This window comes from Mustela putorius, unplaced genomic scaffold, assembly GCF_011764305.1.
Source record: "Mustela putorius furo isolate JIRA1106 unplaced genomic scaffold, ASM1176430v1.1 tig00003972_pilon_pilon_pilon, whole genome shotgun sequence".
Taxonomy (NCBI): Eukaryota; Metazoa; Chordata; class Mammalia; order Carnivora; family Mustelidae; genus Mustela; species Mustela putorius.
Genome location: NW_025422115.1, coordinates 7,482,585 through 7,504,057, shown reverse-complemented (window position 1 = coordinate 7,504,057; position 21,473 = coordinate 7,482,585). Strand labels below are relative to the sequence as shown.

The 21,473-nt window shown below is 38.1% G+C and overlaps 1 protein-coding gene across 7 annotated transcripts in view; it reads right to left on the bottom strand.

The window, feature by feature from the left end:
• Positions 1-21,473, bottom strand: part of TJP1 (tight junction protein 1) — a 243,097-nt gene that overhangs the window by 86,687 nt on the left and 134,937 nt on the right. The window contains exon 1 of one of the 7 annotated variants that reach the window (XM_004759849.3): positions 19,791-19,959. The exons of 5 other annotated variants lie outside the window; for them this stretch is intronic. In XM_004759849.3, the coding sequence (XP_004759906.1) occupies positions 19,791-19,817 (27 nt within the window). In that variant the 5' untranslated portion in view covers positions 19,818-19,959. Of the gene's footprint in view, positions 1-18,805; positions 18,861-19,790; positions 19,960-21,473 lie in introns of those variants that run through there. One more of the 7 variants, XM_013060095.2, reaches the window with a different exon arrangement.

Genomic DNA, 21,473 nt, shown 5'->3' with positions numbered 1-21,473 from the left:
GCCTTTGGAAACACTCAGGGATTCAACAAACTTCTCAAATACAAGTTAAGAACTCATTAAGCTTAAGAATTCAAATAATGATCAAAATAAGAGTGTAGCAACTGCAGGATGAGTGTAGCAACTGCAGGATGACAGTCTCAACAGAAGGTAAGTAAATTTAGTATCTAACACCTCACTACAGTTAACATCAGTTAAATTTTCAACTACTTTATTCTGTCCACTCCTTGGTTGGCAATTTAGGAGACAAATGATGATAAATATGATTAGATAACATTAAAACACAAATTTATAAAAAAATCACTCTATTTGCCACTGCCCTTGGGTCAATGTCTTTGAAAGGATATCAGCTGAACTAAATTACCATTATACGTACATTAAACATTGAGAAATTCTTATCAGGGACAGTTATAGACACTATAGAAAACTCTGAGTGCTTTCCAGTTTTCAAAAGTAAACTACAATTAGGTTGAATCTTTCTTTTCTTTCTTTCTTCTCTCTTTTCCTTTTTTAGGTTGACATTTTGTAATGGCTTGAAGATGGATAAAAGACTTTTCAAATTCCAGATAGAAAAGGAAAAGGGGTTGGGGGTGGCAGGGATGACTGAATGTATCTTTTTATGTAGCTCCAGCTCTCATACTGTTTCACCAGATACTGTTTCACCAGATACATACAAATAAACAAAAAAACAAACAAATACAAACATTAAAATAAAAGTATGGGGGTGGGGAGAGTACTCAAAATCTCAAAATGGAATACAAACAGTAACAAAGAACCTAACTCTATTACAAATGAATAAGGTAACCAGATGAAGGTGGCAGGTAAAAAGAGAACTGTCACCAAAAAAAAAAAAAAAAGTAACTAACTGGGGAAAACAGTATTCTGACTGAATGATGGAAGGTCAAAGACAAGAAGAACACAAAGAAATTCTGTAGCTGAGTTAGGAAGTCTTTCTCTCCTGGAAGTATGGGTATAAGTTTGAAACTATTTTGTATATATATTAGAAGTGAACCAAATAGTAAAAACTCTATAAATAATGAGCGCTGGGTTTCTACTGCTGAGAGAAAAAATTACAAGAAAAGGAGGAAGGCTAAAATGAAATCCATGAGACTGGAATCTGAGGTATTAGCATAAACCCATGGTTTTAGACATATATACAGATACATAACTATGTAGCTATGCAGAGATTATTATATACATGTCTGTTCTCTAGCTCTGTCTGCTGAAAAAGCCTGAAAGAAAGGCAAAAAAAAAAAAAAAAAAAAAAAAAAAAAAAAACCCCAACTACAATGAGCACAACTGTCATGGAGATCTCAATTTCTAAATACTACCCTCTAATAAAACCAACCAAGATTCTTTGGAGAAGTGGTTGGCTTCAAGGTGAAAATATGTAAGATAAACCAGGAATATCATTGATACCAGAAATTAAGGGACTGCTCGAAAAAAAAAAAAAGGATGTTTGTCCAAAGAACATAGCAACCGACCTAGAACTAACTCTAACTCCATTAGAAGGAGTTCTAATGGCCAATGCAAGAATAACTTGAGCAGCAAATTAAATAATGATAGTATTAGATTTTAAACCAATGAATAGATATTCATGAGTCCATACCAATATAATCAAATAAATAAATGGGAAATGAACAGCACTCCTTTCTTTTTAATTAACAAATACGGAAAGAAAAAGGGAAATAAAATTACCATCAGGCAAACCCCACAAATGAGATAGGATGGCAGATGAGATCCACCATAGATACTAAAATTAGTGGGTGAAAAGTTTGAGAAGTAACAAGATTAGCACATCCTCAAATTATCTCCCCCAAAATATTTATCAATTATAAAAATATAGTAACTTTACAGTTGAAAAATGCCACCTTAAACAAGTGATTAAGGTAAATACAAATAATACAAATCAACATCATGAACCCCTTGATATCAATCTGAATACAGTCTGTAGCTTAATATTATTTTATCAATGTTAATTTATTATCCTTGGTAACTGTTCTGTGGTTATATAAAATGTTAAAGGGAATGTGATGAGGGAAACTAATATTTTTAAAACTTTCCTCTAAGTTTCGGGCGCCTGGGTGGCTCAGTGGGTTAGGCCGCTGCCTTCGGCTCAGGTCATGATCTCAGGGTCCTGGGATCGAGTCCCGCATCGGGCTCTCTGCTCAGCAGGGAGCCTGCTTCCTCCTCTCTCTCTCTGCCTGCCTCTCTGCCTACTTGTGGTCTCTCTCTGTCAAATAAATAAATAAAATCTTTAAAAAAAAAAAAAAAAAAAAAAAAACTTTCCTCTAAGTTCAAAATAAAGAAGTTTAAAAAAACAATCTTCTAATATTTTTAAAACTTTCCTCTGAGTTCAAAATAAAGAAGTTTAAAAAAAAATCTTCTTGATTTTTAAATAAGATACATAAAAAACCAGGATAAACAACAAAGCACTCAATGGAAAACAGACCAAATATGCAGACATAACAGATCACATTTCTTTAAAGTCAGCCTTCTTACTTCACCTTAAACCCTAAAACTTTTTTTTTTTTAAAGATTTATTTATTTAAGAGAGAAAGAGAGAGAGAGTCTGCATGTTGGGTGGGGGAGGGGTCCTGGGGAGGGCAGAGGAAGAAAATCTTCAAGTAGATTTCCCACTGAGCGCAGAGCCCCAAGCTGGACTGGATCTTACCACCCACGAGATCATGACCTGAGATGAAACCAAGAGTTGGATGCTTTTAGGCACCCTCCTGAAACTACTTTAAATGAATCACAAAATGTCTAAGGCACAAAAGGTGACAAGCTATGTTTCAACTGGTAAGCCTCCCTGAGACACACTGTTCAGGAAGCTCCCTCCTGCTTTTAAGACCAGGCATCTTGAGGATGAAAATCTTACCACTAATGTGGCAATAGTAATTGATCAAGGTTCAAACAACAGCAAGGAAGTAAATATACCAGCTTTAATGCAAGCCATCTAGGTAACACTTAGGACTTTTCCCATATACAACAAAGAGCAACATCACTAAACTTGATGTAAAACTGGGTTTTTAATGTAATGCTAATTGCAGATACATAAAAGCTTAATAAACTTGATCATTGTCAAAAAATAAAAACAACCTGCTAATATCTATATATCCAACATAGAATTGCAATCAATAAAGACAGCCTGATGTCTTAAAGGCTCAAGGAAGAAACGTCACAAAAGAAGTTATCAAAATGGCCAATAAGCATGTAGGAAAAGTGCTATATCTCATTAATCAACAGAGGACTTCAAATTAAAAACACAATGAAATGCTACTAGACATTTACACAGGAGCTAATATGAAAAAGAAAATATGAAGTGTTAGTGAACAATCTAATCAGAACTCACTACTAGTGGGAATGTAAACTGGTATAACTGCTTTGAAATCTGCCAATATGCAAAACACTATGATCACTGAACAAAAATGTGCACATTCACTACAGGAATATTCACAAAGGCACTATTCTGAATAACCAAAAGCCAAGAACAACCTAAATGCCATCAGTAATAAAATAGAAAACCACTGCGCTCAGTGCAATATTACAGAGCCACGGAATGAATAAAGTACAACAAGCAATATGGATGATTCTCACAATGTTGTTCAAGGAACAAAAGAAGCCAGACATTAAGAACACATACTGTATGTTTCCATATGAGAGTATTAACAGGTAAAAAACAAAACAAAACAACAACAAAAAAAGCCACTACAAAAGAAAAACAACCTGGGCGGGGGGGGGGGGGGAACTAGCCCTATCAGTTAAAGATCTCTTAATTAAGACATACTATAAGGGTTCTATAAGGAGAAGTGTGATACTGATACATGATTAGAGAAACAGATCAGTGGAACACAATGGAAAATCCAGAAACAGACCACCAAAATAAATGACAAATCAGGATATGAGAAAGTTAACATCTCAGATTGCTGGTGTAAAGGATGTACTTGTTAATAAAATGGTGCTGGAACAACTAGTCATTTGGAAAAAACATAAAATTAGATCTATATTTCACCATGCACAAGAATGAACTCCAAAAGAATTATAGATCTAAATATAAAAATAGTATTCTATATAAATACTAGAAGAACACTCAAGTGAATTCCTCTTTGAAGTTTTGTTTTTTGTTTTTTGTGTTTTTTTTACAGAGAGAGAGAGAGAGAGCAGCAGCAGCAGCAGCTGAGGAAGAACAAGAAACAGACTCCCCACCTAGCAGGGAGCCTGATGTGGGACCTGATTTCAGGACCCCGGGATCATGATCCGAGATGAAGGTAGATGCTTAACCAAATGAACCACCTGGGTGCCCCAAGTGACTTCCTCTTTAATGGTGATGTATCGAAAAGCTTTCTAACCATAACTCAGTCCTTAGGAAGTAAAATAAATCTGGGTACACAAAAAATAAAAAGTATCTGCATGACCAACACACACACAATACCATCAACAGTCTTAAGACAATGAACAACCTTGGAGAAAATACTAGCAAAATACACCACAAAGGGCTAATATGTCTAATACGTAAAGAAATAAACTACTGGGGAAAAAAGAAAAATTTTAAAAAGAAAACAAGAAAAATAGTTCACACGAAAAAAATACTAAAATGGCCCCGAATATTTCCAAAAATGTTCAAACTCACAGAGGAATGGAAATCAAAATAACCCCAAGATACTATTTTTCACCTCTCAAACTGGCAAAATTGTAAAAGGATGATAACACAATCTGTTCGCAAGATTGTGAGGATACAGTTCCTCTCATAACTTTCTAATGGGAATACAAATTAGTACTGTCCTTTCTGGACCTAACAAAACTAAACATGTATTTATCTTTTGACCCAGAGATTCTACTTCTAAGATAGATCTCCAGCAATGGAATATAAATACGTACAAGGTCATTCTTTGTAGAAATATTGTAATTGCAAATACATACTGGCAACAACCTAAATGACCATATATGGGATAGTGGATGAAAAAATTATGGTACATCCGCAACAGGAGTATTATGCAGCTATAAAAAATGGTGATCTCTATGAAGTGATATGGAACAATTTCAAAGACATACCTTTAAGTGAATAAAGTACAAGAATACAGTATACTACCCTTCATGTAAGAAAGAAGGGAATATAAGATTATACCCAGGTACCTATTTCTCTGTGCAAAAGAAATACTGAAATGATAAACGAGAAACTAAAGAAATTACAAGGTAAGCAGGAAAGAGGTGGGAAGAAAAAGAAAATGGGTTGGGGTGGTAGGAATGAGGAAGAATTCACACCTATGAGCATATATTTTTGTATAGCTTTCAACCATAGTAATGTTTCAGATACCCCAAAATAATAAATAATCAAAATCAACCAGAAAGAGGTAGGTGGTAATGGTGGTGATCTTGGAGGTGGGACCCAAAACAGAATACAAACACTTAACCAATAAACCTATTTCAAATGAATACCACAGCTGAAGAGGATGGGGAAGAAGAACATTAACCTAATGTGCCTGTCTAGATGTAACTGCTAGAAGGTCCCCGGAACAACATCACCACAATACCAATGGGCAGAGAGATCCTGGTTTCTAAACTCCATTCTCCAATTAAAGGATCAGGTCTCCTTGAATAAGAAAGTGAATCTAGGGTTAGGGCAGGGAAAATGAACCATGAATACCTGTACCAAGAAAATAAGAAGTGCTCAAAGTAGGAGTTCCAATGGCCAAAGCTGTAACACTGTGAGCAACAAAACTAACACTAATACTAATTGACTGTAATCCATGGAATAAATTATTTGTAAACGCATACAGATATAAATAATCAAATAAAGAAGCGAAGAAGGATTAGCTCTTCCTTACAGAGAAATTTCTTTTAACAAATGAAGAGAAAATAAAAGAAACAGACCAGACATACTTTCTCCTGACATGATGCACTGAGAAAGACAAGCCATTATGTCTGTGGGAGTCTTTTCAAAAACGTATAATCTCAATCAAATCTTGAGACATCACACAAACCCAAACTGAAACATTCTAAAAAATGACCAGTGTTCACTCAAAGTGTCAAGGCTGTGAAAGACCAGGAAAGACAGAAACTAAAGGTACTGTCACAGCTGCAATGGTAGTATTTTTGGTATATGTATGAAATAAAATGTTAAAATTAACTTCACTTATCTTATTTTAACTTCTTGATGTGACTAATAAAAATTTTAAATTACAGGGCTCCCTGCTCTGCAGGGAGTCTGCTTCTCCCTCTGCTCTCTCCCCTCTCATGTTCTCTAATAAATAAATAAATCTTTTTTAAAAAATTTAAGTTACATGTGTAGCTCACATATTTCTAATAAAACTGGTCTGGCTCTAATCACCAATGAATGGGATATCCAAAGGGTGGAGAAATACTGCAACCACTGTGGGGAAGGAAGCATCAAGAAATTCTACAAAGACAAACAATCTTGTTCCTCACCAGGAACTACTAGGGGGATGAGGAGGAGAAAGAGAGAGATGGGAGAACCTCACAGTCCTTTTTTTTTTTTTTTTAAGATTTTATTTTTAAGCAATCTCCACACCCATCCTGGGACTTGAACTCACAACCCTGAGATCAGGAGCTGTATACTACAGCATGCAGGTGCCCCAGGGGAATCTTACAGTCCAAGAGAATTAGGAGGTGCACCAAACAACCACACAGGAGGGCTTTATCTGGATCCTGATTTTTTAAAAAAGACATTTAAAAAGCAAGTTCATACCTAAGACAACTGGAAACTTTACATGGACCAAACACCGAATTTTGGATTTAGAATTTATTTTTAAAGTGTGATAATGGTCATATCGTTCTTTTTTTTAAAGAATTCTTACCTTTTAGAAATACATACTCAAATATTAGCAGATAAAAAAACAAGCCTGGTATTTCCTTTAAAATAAGGGGGGAGCTAGGGTACAATGCATTCTAAGTATAGATAAAACTGATCATAATTTGTTAACCGTATCTGTTAATGGTAATGTGGGGCTTTTTATACTCTACACATACTTTTGTATGGATATGAAATACTTCCACTTTCAAAAAAAGGAAGAGGCGCCTGGGTGGCTCAGTGGGTTAAGGCTCAGGTCATGATCCCGGCGTCCTGGGATCGAGCCCCACATCTGGCTCTCTGCTCTTCGGAGAGCTTGTTTCCTCTTCTCTCTGCCTGCCTCCCTGCCTGCTTGTGATCTCTCTCTCTGTCAAATAAATAAATAAAATCTTTAAAAAAAAAAAAAAAAAAGGAAGGTATCTTGAAGGGATTAGGAAAAATTTTAAAAGTTTTTCTTTAAATTCCAATATAGTTAACATATTGTGTAATAATAGTTTCATGTGGGGGTGCCTGGGTAGCTCAGCCTGTGAAGCATCTGCCTTCAACAAGACCATGACATCGGGATCTGGGATCGGGGCCCGCACTGGGCTCCCCACTCAGCCTGTAGCCTGCTTCTCCCTCTGCCTCTGCACTCCCCCCACCACTGCCCCACTTATAGGCATACATTCTCTCCCCCTCTCTCAAATAAATGAAAATCTTTAAAAAACAAAACAAAAACAAAATAACTATTGAAAAATATTAGTTTCAGGTGTCAATATAGTGATTCAACACTTCCATACAACACCTGGTGCTCATCACAAGTGCCCTTATTCCCCATCACTTATTTCATCCACCCGTACCCAAAACCATCAGTTTGTTCTCTATAGGTAAGAGTCTGTTTCTTGGTTTCTCTCTGGCTCTCTCCCCACCCCACCCTCTGCTTGTTTTGTTTCTTAAATTCCATATGAGTGAAATCATGTATTTGTCTTTCTTTGACTGGTTTATTTCCCTTAGCATTATACTCTCTAACTCCATCCATGTCCTTGCAAATGATAACATTTACTTCTTTTTGATTGCTGAGTAATATTCCATTATATATGACTCACATCTTTATCCAGTCATGAGATGATAGACACTTGGGTTGTTTCCATAATTTGGCTATTATTGATCATGCTGCTACAAACATTAAGGTGCACATATTCCCTATGAATTAGTATTTTTGCATACTTTGGATAAATATCTGGAAGTACAATTGCAGGATCTTAGGGTGGTTCTATTTTCCACTTCCTGAAAAACCTCCATACTGTTTTCTAGAGTGGCCACACCAGTTTGCATTCAGACCAACAGTACAAGAGGGTTCTTCTTTCTTCACATCCTTGCCAACACCTGTTGTTTCTTGTGTTCTTGATTTTACCCATTCTGACAGGTATGAAGTAATATCTCATCGTAGTTCTGATTTGCTTTTTCTTGAAGATTAGTGATGTTAAGCATCTTTTCATGTGTCTTTTGGCCATCTGTAGGTCTTCTTTGTGTTTTTTTAAGTTTTGGGTCTTTAAAAAATATTTTATTTATTTATTTATTTCTCAGAAAGAGAGAGAGAGCGTGCGCACAAGCGGGCAGAGTCAGAGAGAGAAGCAGGCTCCCTGCTGAGCAAGAAGCCTGATGCAAGACTCGATCCCAGGAACCTGGGATCATAACCTGAGCTGAAGGCAGCAGCTTAACCAACTGAGCCACCCAGGTGTCCCTTTTTTTAAGTTTTTATTTAAATTCCAACTAGTTAACGTAACCGTGTAGTATCAGTTTCAGGTACACAATATAGTGATCCAATACTTCCATACAACACTTGGTGCTCATCCAACCAGTGCGCTCCTTAATGAGGGGACCAGAAATTAATTACTGATCTAGGAAAGACCCAAACAAAGAATGCTGCTACCAAGATGCCAGGCCAGTAAGTAAATTTTCAGCAACTCCCTCCCTTCAGAAAGGAAAAAAGCAGTTAGATCTGGAGATGTGCTGGTACATTTTGCTTCCAGGCTGGCTTTAATCTGGTCTATTATCAGTAAGTGAGTAACAGAGTCTTTAAAAGGCCACTCTAAATCTAGGAAGGACATCGGATATTGATTAAATAACCAGCAGAAAGTAAGCACAAGTTGCCATAGTGTTACAAAGACAAAGTATACGGAGCTTAAAGGAGAGTTCTGACCTAATTTGGGGGCTCAGGACATGGTTCTTGAGGAAAAGAACTGGAACGGATGCTTGGTGAATGAGGGATGAAGGCAGGGAAGCTTTCCAGGTGCAAGAGACCTTGCGTTGGAAAAGTCCTTCTTTCACTCACTTAAATAATATTTAAGAGTTTATTATATCTTAGACGCTGTGTTAAGTTCTGTGTTTATTCTCCTGGAGTTTACAGTCTGGTGGGAGGAAAAAAAAATCACAACTTTATAATCGCAGGCTTAAATACTACAAAGGAAAGAAAAACAGTGTCTTAAGAGAACTCAGAGAAACTTGGCAGGAAGTGCAACATCTACGAGGAACCAAAAAGGACAGCATAGTTTGAGAACACAGAGCAAGGATGAGAGAGATACAAGATGAGGCCAGAGGAATAGGCAGGGTTCAAATAATCCGGAAGGACCTTAACAACCATAGTATGGATTTTGGTCTTATTTCTAAAGGCAGTAAGAAGTCTATGAGTTTTAGGAGAGATTGTGCTGGGGTGGGAAACTAATAAAACTTGGGTTTTGAAAAGAGTGAGAAAGAAGGGGTATATTATACTTAGGCAGCTACTACAGGAATCCAGAGAGACTATAATGTGTATGTATGTGTATATATGTTGGGGGAGGGGAGGAGAGCTAGAGGGAATGCTAGAGAATACAGACGCAACAAGTGGAAAACTACAAAGTGCTCAAGAGTTAAAAACAATGAAATCTGCTAATCACTCATTCACCATATTGGGTAGATATTCAAACTGTGCACCGGATTTAGAATGGTCTATAATTTCTATTCTCTAATCCATCAGAATATAAAGATTGCATGCCTTACTTAATGCTATTATAATAAATTTTTCTAAAGTATCTCAGAGCCCATGGACTTCTCTGAAATCATAGCACATCCTGCTGGGCTGGGCAGACCACCTCTGTCCAGTATCAAATAATAAATATATACATACATAAATACACAGATTAAATGTTCATACACGGATGCACACACAGAAAACCCTAATTCCTGCATGGCTCTTCTCTGATATTAAGATGGGGGCACTTAAAATGTTTTCTTAAAAGATAACAGTCTAGGGCGCCTGGGTGGCTCAGTGGGTTAAGCCTCTGCCTTCAGCCCAGGTGATGATTTCAGGGTCCTGGGATCAAGCCCCACATGGGGCTCTCTGCTTGGCAGGGAGCCTGCTTCCCCCACTCTCTCTGCCTAGTTGTGATCTCTCTCCCTCTGTCAAATAAATAAATAAAAATCTTACAAAAAAAAAAAGATAACAGCTTAACATAATGGCTTACTATGTGCTGGGCACTGTGCAGAGTGCACAACCACCATGAGATGGGTACTGTCGTCATTATCTGCATTTCATGGATGAGAAAACAGCTATCAAGTGGTAGACTCGAGATTCAGATTCCAGAGCCTAAACTCATATATAAAGCAACTTAGGGTTATTCAAGGATAACCTTTCCAGTCCTTATTTTACTTGGTCTCTCTCTACATAGGATCTGGCCACCTACCAGGTCTCTTGAAACTTTTTTTTTTTTTGCTGGCCTTTCCCTGTGCCACGACCCTCATACCACATTCAAATTAAGAACTGCTATTCATATGAAAGGACCATTAAGAGAGAACCACCATTTTTGGAAAACAGATCTAAAATACATGTGATCAATTGCCTTTTATTCAAAAAATATAAAGCAAATCAATAAGAAAAAGTCCCACAGAAAAGTATACTTGAACAGGCAGACTATAAACATGAAAAATTGCTCAATCTCACCTAGTCAAAGAAATACAAATTAAAACTACAATGAGACTATATGTACTAAAGACCCACCAGAAGGGCTAAAATTAAAGTTTCTAATAACACCAAGTACTGGTGAAAATGCAAAGCAAAAGGAACCCTCATTCACTGATGATGAAGATCATAAACTGGTACAACCTCTTTGAAAAACATAATATTCAATTACTATTTCAATTACTAAAATTGAAGATACACTAAATAATCCAGCAGCAATTCCAACCTTAAATACGTATCTTAGAGAAATATATGTGTGTTCACCAAGAGAAATGTAGAAGTGTTTATGGAAGCATTACTCTTAACAGCCCAAATTAGGAAATAACCCAAATGTCCATCAATAGCAGAAGGAATAAACTGGTATATTCATGCAATAGAACACTATACAGCAATGAGGATGAATAAATTCATACACAACAATATATGAATCTTAAAAACATAAAGTCAAAACAGTGATGGGGGGGCGCCTGGGTGGTTCAGTGGGTTAAAGCCTCTGCCTTTGGCTCGGGTCATGATCTCAGGGTCCTGGGATCAAGCCCCACATGGGGCTCTCTGCCCGACAGGGAAGCCTGCTTCCTCCTATCTCTCTCTGCCTGCCTCTGCCTACTTGTGATCTCTGTCAAATAAATAAATAAAATCTTAAAAACAAAAACAAAAACAAAAACAAAAAAACAGCGATGTACCTTAGGCAGATCACAACATATGGATCTTATGGTCAAGACAAGGGCTACCTTATGAGGGTAATACTGTTAGGAACAGGCAAGGCGGGAAGCTTCTGAGAAGCTGGCAATGTTTTATTCCTTGACATGTATGGTGTTTACACGGATGTTCACGTTATAATAATTTATAAATGCGTATGTGCTGTATAGACTTTCACATAGGTCCTATATCTCACAGCAAAAAGGCATAAAAAATGACATCAGCTGACAATATTTAAGTCAAGATAATTTACACAAAAATCCAGATTTACAACCTGTTTTAAAAAACTGGAAGATCTGGCCTGCCTTGCCTCCTTCTATGCCTACAATCAGCTGGAGCTGAGCAATACCTACTTCCTTCAGATCAGCTTGCATTTCTCTGACTGCCGCAGTGCCTTGTTGTCTCCCGGCTTTCATGATTCATGCTATCTACCTGGTCTAAAACCCACCTAACACCATTCCACACTTACCTCTGTGACACTCTTTTAGCACACACGAACTTATGTATAAGCATGTGCATGTATGAATTACAAAGCATATAAGCAAGATAAAGCACCAAGCAACCTCACATTTAAAACAGAAGTGATAGTAGTACCTAACAGAGTTGTTAAGATTAAATGAAATAATGCACACAAAAGACGTAACTGAGTACTTGTCACAGAATCAGTGCTCAATATTAGGGGGCTATTTATTATTGACACGCATTTCTCAAATTGACAACACATGTAAATCTACTTGCAGGGCTGCTGTCCTCTGGTTTTATAGACAACACAGCAGAAAAATAGGGTTGGTATAAATTTGTTTGATCAGATACTTCAACACGTATTAGTGTTAAAAACAACCAGTAAATAAATCTTCCAAAGTTCCTTTACATGACACTATGGAAAAGACTTCCTACAATTAGACTTTGAAAAGCAGGACTGTTTTACTTGTTCTGTCCAAAGCAAACCTGATTGTGGCTTTTATTGGCCTGATCAGAGTTAGGTAAACGGGTACCTACTAAAATATACTTTAAGAGGATGAATTTTAAGACCTTAGTCATAAAATACCCTCAAAACTAAACTTTAGTTTTGACTTTTGACTTTTTGAGGTGAACATCATATGAATACCAAAAGCAGCTTTCTATATTTCACAGTTGTCATACTCCAGCGACAGGCTAATCTAGGCTGATCTAATTCTTGTCCAAAGACAGAGGAATACAATATTTTTCTAAAAACAAAAACAAACAAAAAAACCAACCAACCACAAAAATCTACTTCAAACTTTTTTTTTTCCCTGAAGCCAGTTTGGTAGTTAAGTCCTTATACAATACTATGAATTTGATCCACGAATACAATGAAAACTAATGAACTAGTTATCCACATCTCACAAAAGTAATGCTGAGCAAAAGAAGCCATACACAACAGAAGCCACACTGGAAGGTTCTGTTTGTGTAAAGCTCACAGGCAAAACTACAGTGTTCAAGGAATGCATAATTAAGTGGTAGATTATAAAGAAAAGCTAGAAAATGAGTACCACAGAAGACAAGATAGTTATAATCTTTGGGAGAAAGAGGCTATGATCCAGAAATGGCACGTTAGGAATTCTAGAACTTATCATCATGTACAGTATTTTCTTTGTTGCTCTCCACTCACACAGTTAAAATGCTCTATAAATACAGAGATATGTTCAGTGTTCTATCTCAAGCATCTTCAACAGGATTTGGCACATGCTAGCTTCCCAATAAATATCTGTTGAATGTGAAATAAAGTTTCAAAGACTCAAATTGTTCCATATTTCACACCTTGTCAGACTCTAAATATAACAGGAACAGCTAGCATACTGTGCATCTTGCATGTCAGTATTCTCAATGAGTTGTAAGTAAATTCTGACTATAATTCTTAACCTTTTTGTCCTTTTGAGATACTTTTACCAAACATGCATACAATACTTACATAGATGTATCCAGATTCGATTAAAACATTTTTAAAAAACTAACAAAGAAAAATACCAAAACTCATGTGTTATAGCAAGCCCAAGCTCTAGATATGACTCTACCATCTTCCCCAACCAAAAAGCACACAGGATGTTGTGTTATTATAAGATGACCATAAGTGTGATCGTATTTTTTATGGGTAAACAATGTAAAACTGTATTACAGTTTCATAACTGATTATTATAGAATAAAGCAGTTGGAAACTATAAGCTTCTAGAGGACAGGGATCCAAACAAAAGGTGTTCAATGAATGTTTCTTGGGTTAACAACAAAAAAATTAGCTATCACTGAAATCCTATAATTATGAACTGAAGTTGAGAGGTAACTGAATTATGTTTAATTCAGTCATCAGAAATTGTACCAACCCCAAAGATTACTAGTGACAATTCCAAAAGAGTGAAAATTGCTACAATAACCAAGAAAAAATGATGAACTTTCAATCCTGGGGAATATATACTATTTAAAAAAAAAAACCGTATTTCAGCAAATCAAAAAAACTTTTTTAATTAAAAGAAGCATAAGCTAACTTTATGTTCTTAATTAGTATCCATCTAAAGTAGTATTAACTCCTGTGTTCATATCCCTTCTGGGCACAATAAACTAGAACGATTGAGGTCATTCATCAGTCAGTTCAATTCTTAGCATTTCACTTGCACGAAAGAGTTACTAGGTTGTTCTGATACAAACCTACAACACAAACTAAAAAAACTTATCTTTTGATCTATCCAAAGTTAAGCGCCATCTGAGACTCAGGATTTAAAACTACATATATAACAGTCAGGGCTTTGTTATTAAGTCTCAAATGGTATGTTTTATGGTATGAATTCTGGCAACACGGGTCTTTTGTTCTAAAGCAGTGTTTCTGTGATATAGTTTATCACACAAGAATCTATTATTTTCATTCATTTTTAAGGTATAAAATGAAATTCCGTACTCCTATACTCACTGCACTCTTCTTATTATTAAGAATTCATCTGTTTCAGAAGGAATGGAAATAAAGCACCTGGCTAACCCATAAAGGAGCAACCTGAAGCTACTCTTCTCTACAATAAATAAATAAAGAAGCGCTCTAGGTTAGAGATACCGAAAGGGCGATATTTATTGCTGCCTTATACTGGAAACACTGTTCTGAAACTTAGCAATTTTAGATGAAATTTAAAACCAAGTAAACTATAATAAACAAATGAACAAACCCTCAGTAAACTATTCTAACGTCTCCCTCTTCTTCTTCTTACCAGATTAAAAGCTGCTAAACTAGAAAGGTTTTTCAAGACTGCCTTTCAAAATTCAGAGATGCAAAGCAAGTTCCAGTCAAGTTATTTCAGAAATATACCAGTCATCAACAACTTTCTCTTAGTCTCATTTAATATTTAATCAGAAAACTCTACTAATAAAAAAATAACTGCTCATTCCACTAGCCTGTCTTCAGCCACCGTGCTCAGTCAGTACTGGATACCAAGTGCACGTGTTGTGTCCATGAGCCTAGAAAGAGCAGTCAGGGATGGGTAGTCTGTCCCATACACGAATTTACACGAATTTACAGCTAGACTAATGGTCTTTCAGTAGACTGAAATTTAACCAGTCAGGGTTATGTCAAGAAACGGGATCACATTTCCAATTTTCACCAAAATCATTTTTTAAGACCTTTTCCTTAGCAGCATGGTAATCTGTCTTATTTATACTGTTTTATTCTTAGAACTGTACAGCGTTTACATTTGGTCTCTAAATAGAAAAGAAAGATTAAAGACCAAGTAAAAGTCAAAGAGTACATTGTTTCCAGGACTGAAAAAAGTGACTGAAACTACTGTAATCTTTTTCCTTCAAACCAAACAAGGAACAGTCCCATCATTACACCCATCAATGCCACAGATTGGTCTTAAACTCATTATCTCGTGGTTGTGGATGGCTGACCTTCTCTATCACTTACTGACAGTAATCAATGAGCAGCAGGAGTCTTTTTTTTTTAAATATTTTATTTATTTGTTTATTTGGGGAAGACGTAAAGAGAGAACCTCAAGCAGACGCCCTGGCGAGCCGAAGCCTCATGTAGGGCTCCATTTCATGACCCTGAGATGAGTCCTTCTTAAATATAAAATAAACGTTTAAGATATAAACATGAAAACATTGGTATCTTAAAAAAAAGGGGGGGCCATCCCCTATCCTAACAGTGTAGTGGAGTTTATGCCATTGCACAATCTGAGAGAAAAGGCACAGTATGATTTGAAAAGTAGCTCTCTTACAGAGCGGTCCTAAAATAAACTTAAGAGTTGTAAATACAGTCAGGATGATCAACGAAGAACATAAATTACAGTTTTAACCATAAATATCTAAAATGCTAACATAAAAAAATAATTATAAAAAATGCTAACATAAAAGCCTCTTGCCTTTAATATTGTAAAAATATTCCTAGTGAAAAATAAGTAATGTATAAACTTATTAGCAAATCCAGAAATATATTACTACAGTGAAGCTCATTGAAAGTTGGCAGACACAATCAACTAAATTCTCATAAAGTCCACTGAGTTTTCCCTTTACTTTTAAAGCAATATGCGGCAAATACGCACTGGTCAGTAAGCACCTAAACTAAAACTACATTGTACCAGCCATAAAGGACACAATTCCTATCTGTAAAGACTAATTTTCTACAGTTCTTAACTTTCAAATGTTCAGCTATTTAGAAAAGTCCAAGGGCGCCTGGGTGGCTTAGTCATTTCAGTGTTCAACTCTTGATTTCAGCTCAGGTTTCAATCTCGGGGTTGTGAGTTCAAGCCCTGAGTTCAAGTGTACACCCAGCTTTTTAAAATACATAAGCAAATAAAAATAAATTAAAAATAAAGAAAAGTACCTTGTACCTCACTTGATATAATAAATCAATTCCTAAGAAGTGATATAAATTATTTTTATACTTCATTATGCTATAATTTTAGAGATTACTACAAGAAAAAAAAATACTGCTCCTGAAACATAATGGAAACATTTAAGCAGCAAAATCTAGTAAGCATTTATGATAGTACAATCTTCTATTTTATTGCTTCCTCCAAAGTGAAACAGCTTGAAAATCCAGAAGACACTGCAACTTCCTTCAGCCACTTTCTGTGATTCAACCAATAGGAAATGTTCCTAATAATTATTCACACCATTTTCTTACATCATTAATTCCTTGGTGAGATAGAGAACGACCCTCAAATTCCCGTTTTCAACTCTAGAATTTTATTATCAGACGCACTAGCAATTCTGTTTGCAATTCATGTATACTACACATACAAAAACCTTTTCCTTTAATTATTTCCTAAATTAACATCACATACAAAGAGGCCCTTTCCACCCAGGTGTATTTTTTTAAAAAGTTTTCTACACTTTCTTCTAGTATTTTATAATCTATTTTATTTGCTCTTATTCAAACATTTCATTTGGATTTTTTTTTTTTTTTTGCCTGTGGTTTAAAGCAGGAAACTACCATTAAAAAAAGGATAACCAATAGTCCCAGCACTTAGTAAAAATAACCCATCCTTTCCCCAATTTTTATCATATATTCCTAACTTTTCTCTCTCGCTAACTGAATTTAGGCAAATTATTTTATGTATTTCAACTTCCTCATCCATAAAGTAGGGGTAATAGTAATGTTCACTTCATAGGATACTATAAGAATTAAATCAGTTAATTTATGTTAAGCACTTAGAACAATACCTGACACATTAAATGCTGATGATGATACTAACCAAAAACTCAAATACAATACTGTTCCTGGATTCTGTGGTTCCTCTGTCTACTCCTGAGCTGAAAGACTGCTTTAAATTACTCTGAATTTATAACACATTAGGTTTTCAAGGAGGGCCTTCTTTATCCAAAATTTCATGGCTATCATTCATTTATTTTACCAGATAAACTTTCTCATTATATGCCAAGTTTTCTGCAATACCACTGAAATTCTATTTGGAATTATAGTATATGTATATGTGTGTATATATCGACTTGGGGAAACTGTTATATTCTACAATACTGACTCTCCCCATCTCCCTCATCTAATTTATTCAGATTTTATGTCCTTTAAAAGAACACGTAATTTACCAACAAACGTTGTATTTATTCCTAGGCAGGCTCTTTTTGGAGAAAAACTTAGAGGAATTTATTAGAATTTTAAGTGCACATACCCTTGGACCCCAAAACTCCATTTTTAAGGACATAACACACTATACTGATGCACAGATATAAATATAAAGCTACCTATTACAATAGCAAAATCCTGAAAGCAGGTTAAATGTCAATAAGGCAGCATATTCTTGGGATAACAGACTGCCCAACTACTACAAAGAATATAGAACCACAAATATTGGCTTAGAGAGTTGATCTACAACTCCTCTGCTAAAACAAAAGAGCAAGCTGCAAAATTAATGTCTTCTTTTTGTTTTTTTTCTAAGCTGAGGGTTAGGGTAGGGGAACACAAGTATCACGTGTAAAGTATTAAATACACAGTCTGGCTTGCAGTAAGCACTTCAGTCACCTCAAGATATTAAATGTGACTTGGAGAAAAGGTTGAATATTCTTTCACTTCACCTATTTTTTCATGGCCTGCCTGCCTTGTTCTACAGAAGACTTTGTGGTAAGCGTATAATACAGCATTTAAACAAAATAAACTTTCAACTCATGTTTTACTCATAAATATTTATGAATACATAAATATGTATTCATAATGTAATGTTAAATATTACAATGTAATATTTAAATACTGATGCTTTTCAAAATGCCATTATCAATCCCGTAATTCAGGAAGGAAAATATTGTTTCTTCTAAATCTTACTCTAACAATCCACTGAAAACTTAACCTCTCTCCATACTTCAAATAATCTTTTTAAGGGTATGTTGTCTTATTTTCCTCATGTAGTGTTATTTTAATTACAAAAATAATAAAATAGTAATAATAATAAAATGAAGTGTGTTGTCTTGGATATCAAGTACCAGAGATCACACCTCAGAAACAAAGTGACACTATGTGTAATACAGAAACAAAGCCTTTCCTCCTCTCAGAGGAAACTCCCTTAAAGGTTAAGTGAGCGAACTTACTTTAAAATCTAAGCAAAATTTTGCTTTTTGTTCTAAGTCATTGGCTCAAATTTTATCTCTAGATTGTTCTTCATCACCATAAGGTCAAAAAGGTACAAATTAAAATTTTCTTAAAAAACGAGTATTATACTCCTTAAAATATATATATATTCAGTACTAAATGTAACTGCTAATCTCCGCCTCCCAGAAAACAAAGTCCCGAGTTCAGAAACTTCAGGACCATATTATACCCTGTTCCAGATGCTATGAATAAACATTTCCAGCAAAAAATAAATACATAAAACCACTACCTTCTTATGTACTTCGATACTGTTTGAAGTAATGAACTGATTTTCCAAAAGGATTTTTACTCTTCACATTTCCGTATGCCTGTAATTGTTAAAAAGAGCAGGTACTACTGTATGATGAGAAAGACTAAATGTAGAAAAGGAAAGGGGGATTTTAATTGAGTTTACGAAACTCAGCTTTTTGACGTAACATACAAGTTAGTTTCACAGCACTGAGAAAAATGTCCTAGGACTTCAGAGCACATGTAAAAACTGATAGGAAAAAAGTGTTACTTTTCGCTAAACCCACAAGTCTTTCTTAATTTTATTTTTTAGACTTCATCGCATTGTCCATTTGTAGGAGTATTTTGTGTTACTTCTGAAAGTTTAATTCAAATTAAACTATTAAAAGTGTTAAGGGGTTCACTTTTTCAATGCTACCTTAAGCAAATTACACAGTGCGGAAAAAAATTCCGACCTGCTACACACAAAACACTGAGTGTTCTGCTGCTTCAATGTCTTATCACTAGCGCGCGCATACCACGGAGAGTGACATCAGATCGAAACTACACGGTTTCGCCGGTGACCAACCACTCCTCCACAGACGACAGCTACCGGCTTGCTGGAGGTGGCACCCCAAACCCCGACCTCCCGCCCGCCGCAGTCTCGCCCTGAGTGTCGGCAGAACCCACTCCTGCCGCCGAGTTTGCCGGCGCCGGACCTGTTGCGCGTCCCCGCCCGCCGCGAGCCGGAGCCAGGCACCGACGCCGGCTGCAATGCACCTGCCCGGGACCGCAGCTCTGCGCGCCTGCCGCCCCCTCCTGGGTCCCCGCCCTCCGCCCGCCCGCGGGGCTCCGAGCAGCCCACGGCTCCAGCCAGCCCGGCCCACCCGCTGCCGCTCCCGGCGCCTGGGCAGTAGCCCGCGGGGAGGAGCGCGGAGCGCGGGCCCGACGAGGTCGGGCGGCCGCGTTCGCTCGGGATCGGCCCTGACGGCCTCGGAGACGCTCACCTTGGCGGCCGCGGCCCTGGCGGACATCTTGTCTCTCTCCAGCGCCGCGCGAGGTTCCTCGGACCCAAAACTCCGAGCCACCAACCCGCCGGCTCCTCACGCCACAGACCAGATAAACATCTCCCTGGAGCAAGCGGTGTTGGGGGCGGGGGCGGCCGCAGAGGCACGGCCCACGGGGAGGGGACTCAACTCGGACAAAAGTCCGGGAAGCGCCCCCCCCGCCCGCCCCGCCCGGGTCTTCTCCGCGGGGCGCGCCCGGCCGGCGCCTCCCTCCGAGTGCGGCCACTCGCTCGGCCTCCCAAAGCTCCCACAGCCCGAACACGGCGGCCCCGCCCGCTCGCCACTGGCCAGCCTCGGGGGCGTCCGGCCGTCCCCGCAGTCCGCCCGGTGGCTCCTCAGAAGCCGGCTTCCGCACGTAACTTCCCTGGAGCCAGCCGCGGGGAAAGGACCCAACCGCGGAGAATGGACCAGGCGCCCACGGGCTGAGCCAGCGCCCGCAACTGCGGGAGGCCACGCAAACCTGCCGGCCCGGCCCGGCCCACTGAGCATGCCCGGCTGGGCGGGGGGCGGGGCCACGATGGGGGTGGGGCCACGATGGGGGTGGGGCCACGACGGGGGCGGAGCCGCTTCCTCCCGAGGTCCGACCCCAGTCGCGGAAGGAAAAGCCCAGTCTCGGAAGGAAAAGCCCAGTTTCCGAAGTACTTGGTGGACAGTTTCCGCTGGCATGCGAGTCTTCCTGTTTGTTTTTATCAAAGGTCCAGCAGAAACCGTCCCCGAGAAGAAAGCCCCTGTATACCAAAGCTTTTTCGATTTCTAGCAGAGACTTGTCCACTTGGCTCCTCAAGCCACGACTGATCAGCCCCCGCGCAAAAGGGCTGCTGGAAAGGCTGGCCACCTTTCCTGACAACAGTTTCCTTAACGTCGTGAATATCGATGGTCACAGCTGTCACCACATGCCTGGGCCTTGCTTTCCCACTGAAAGCAGAATGCGTTTTTACGTAAAGCACGTCCTGGCTTTCATCTCTAAAGTGCTCCTAACAGGATCGAAATGATTGCTCTCCTTCTCGACAAACCGATGGTGCTAAAACTAAAATTGGGAAGGTTGTGGGCACTCCTGGGCAAGCAGACTGGGAAAGACCCAAGAGAACTGTGATATCGTGGCCCACCCACATTAGGCCTCAAGATACATCCAAAGTCTCACCCACCTCTGTAGGCAGGGATTTCCAAAGTATATTTTTGGCAACCAAAATGCTGCAGTTCTTCGTGGTGAGTGAAGGGCTCAGGGGGCCTTCCATTTCTGAAGCCAGTCTCCAGCCCATATCTGGGCAGAAAAGGAGGTTAAAGACTTGCAGCCCATGGTCCAAGTTTAACCATTCTCTGCAAACATTTCCCACAATGCCGACTGCTTTGCTAAACGCCAAATACCTAAGAAACCATTCCCAGCCTCATTATTACTCACTTTGTAAAATGTAAAGCTCTCCACAAATGTCAGAAATTCTTCGAAATAATAAATAACATTTTAAAATTATTACCTAACCTAGTGCCATAAAAGGTACACAAGAAAGGGGGGAAAGGCAAAAACACCAGGTTTCAAACAATGATTTTGTTTGGAATTCAACTATATGGAAAGATCAAACTTCTCCTAGCCAAGAAATATCTGTATATCATATACAAATATCTATT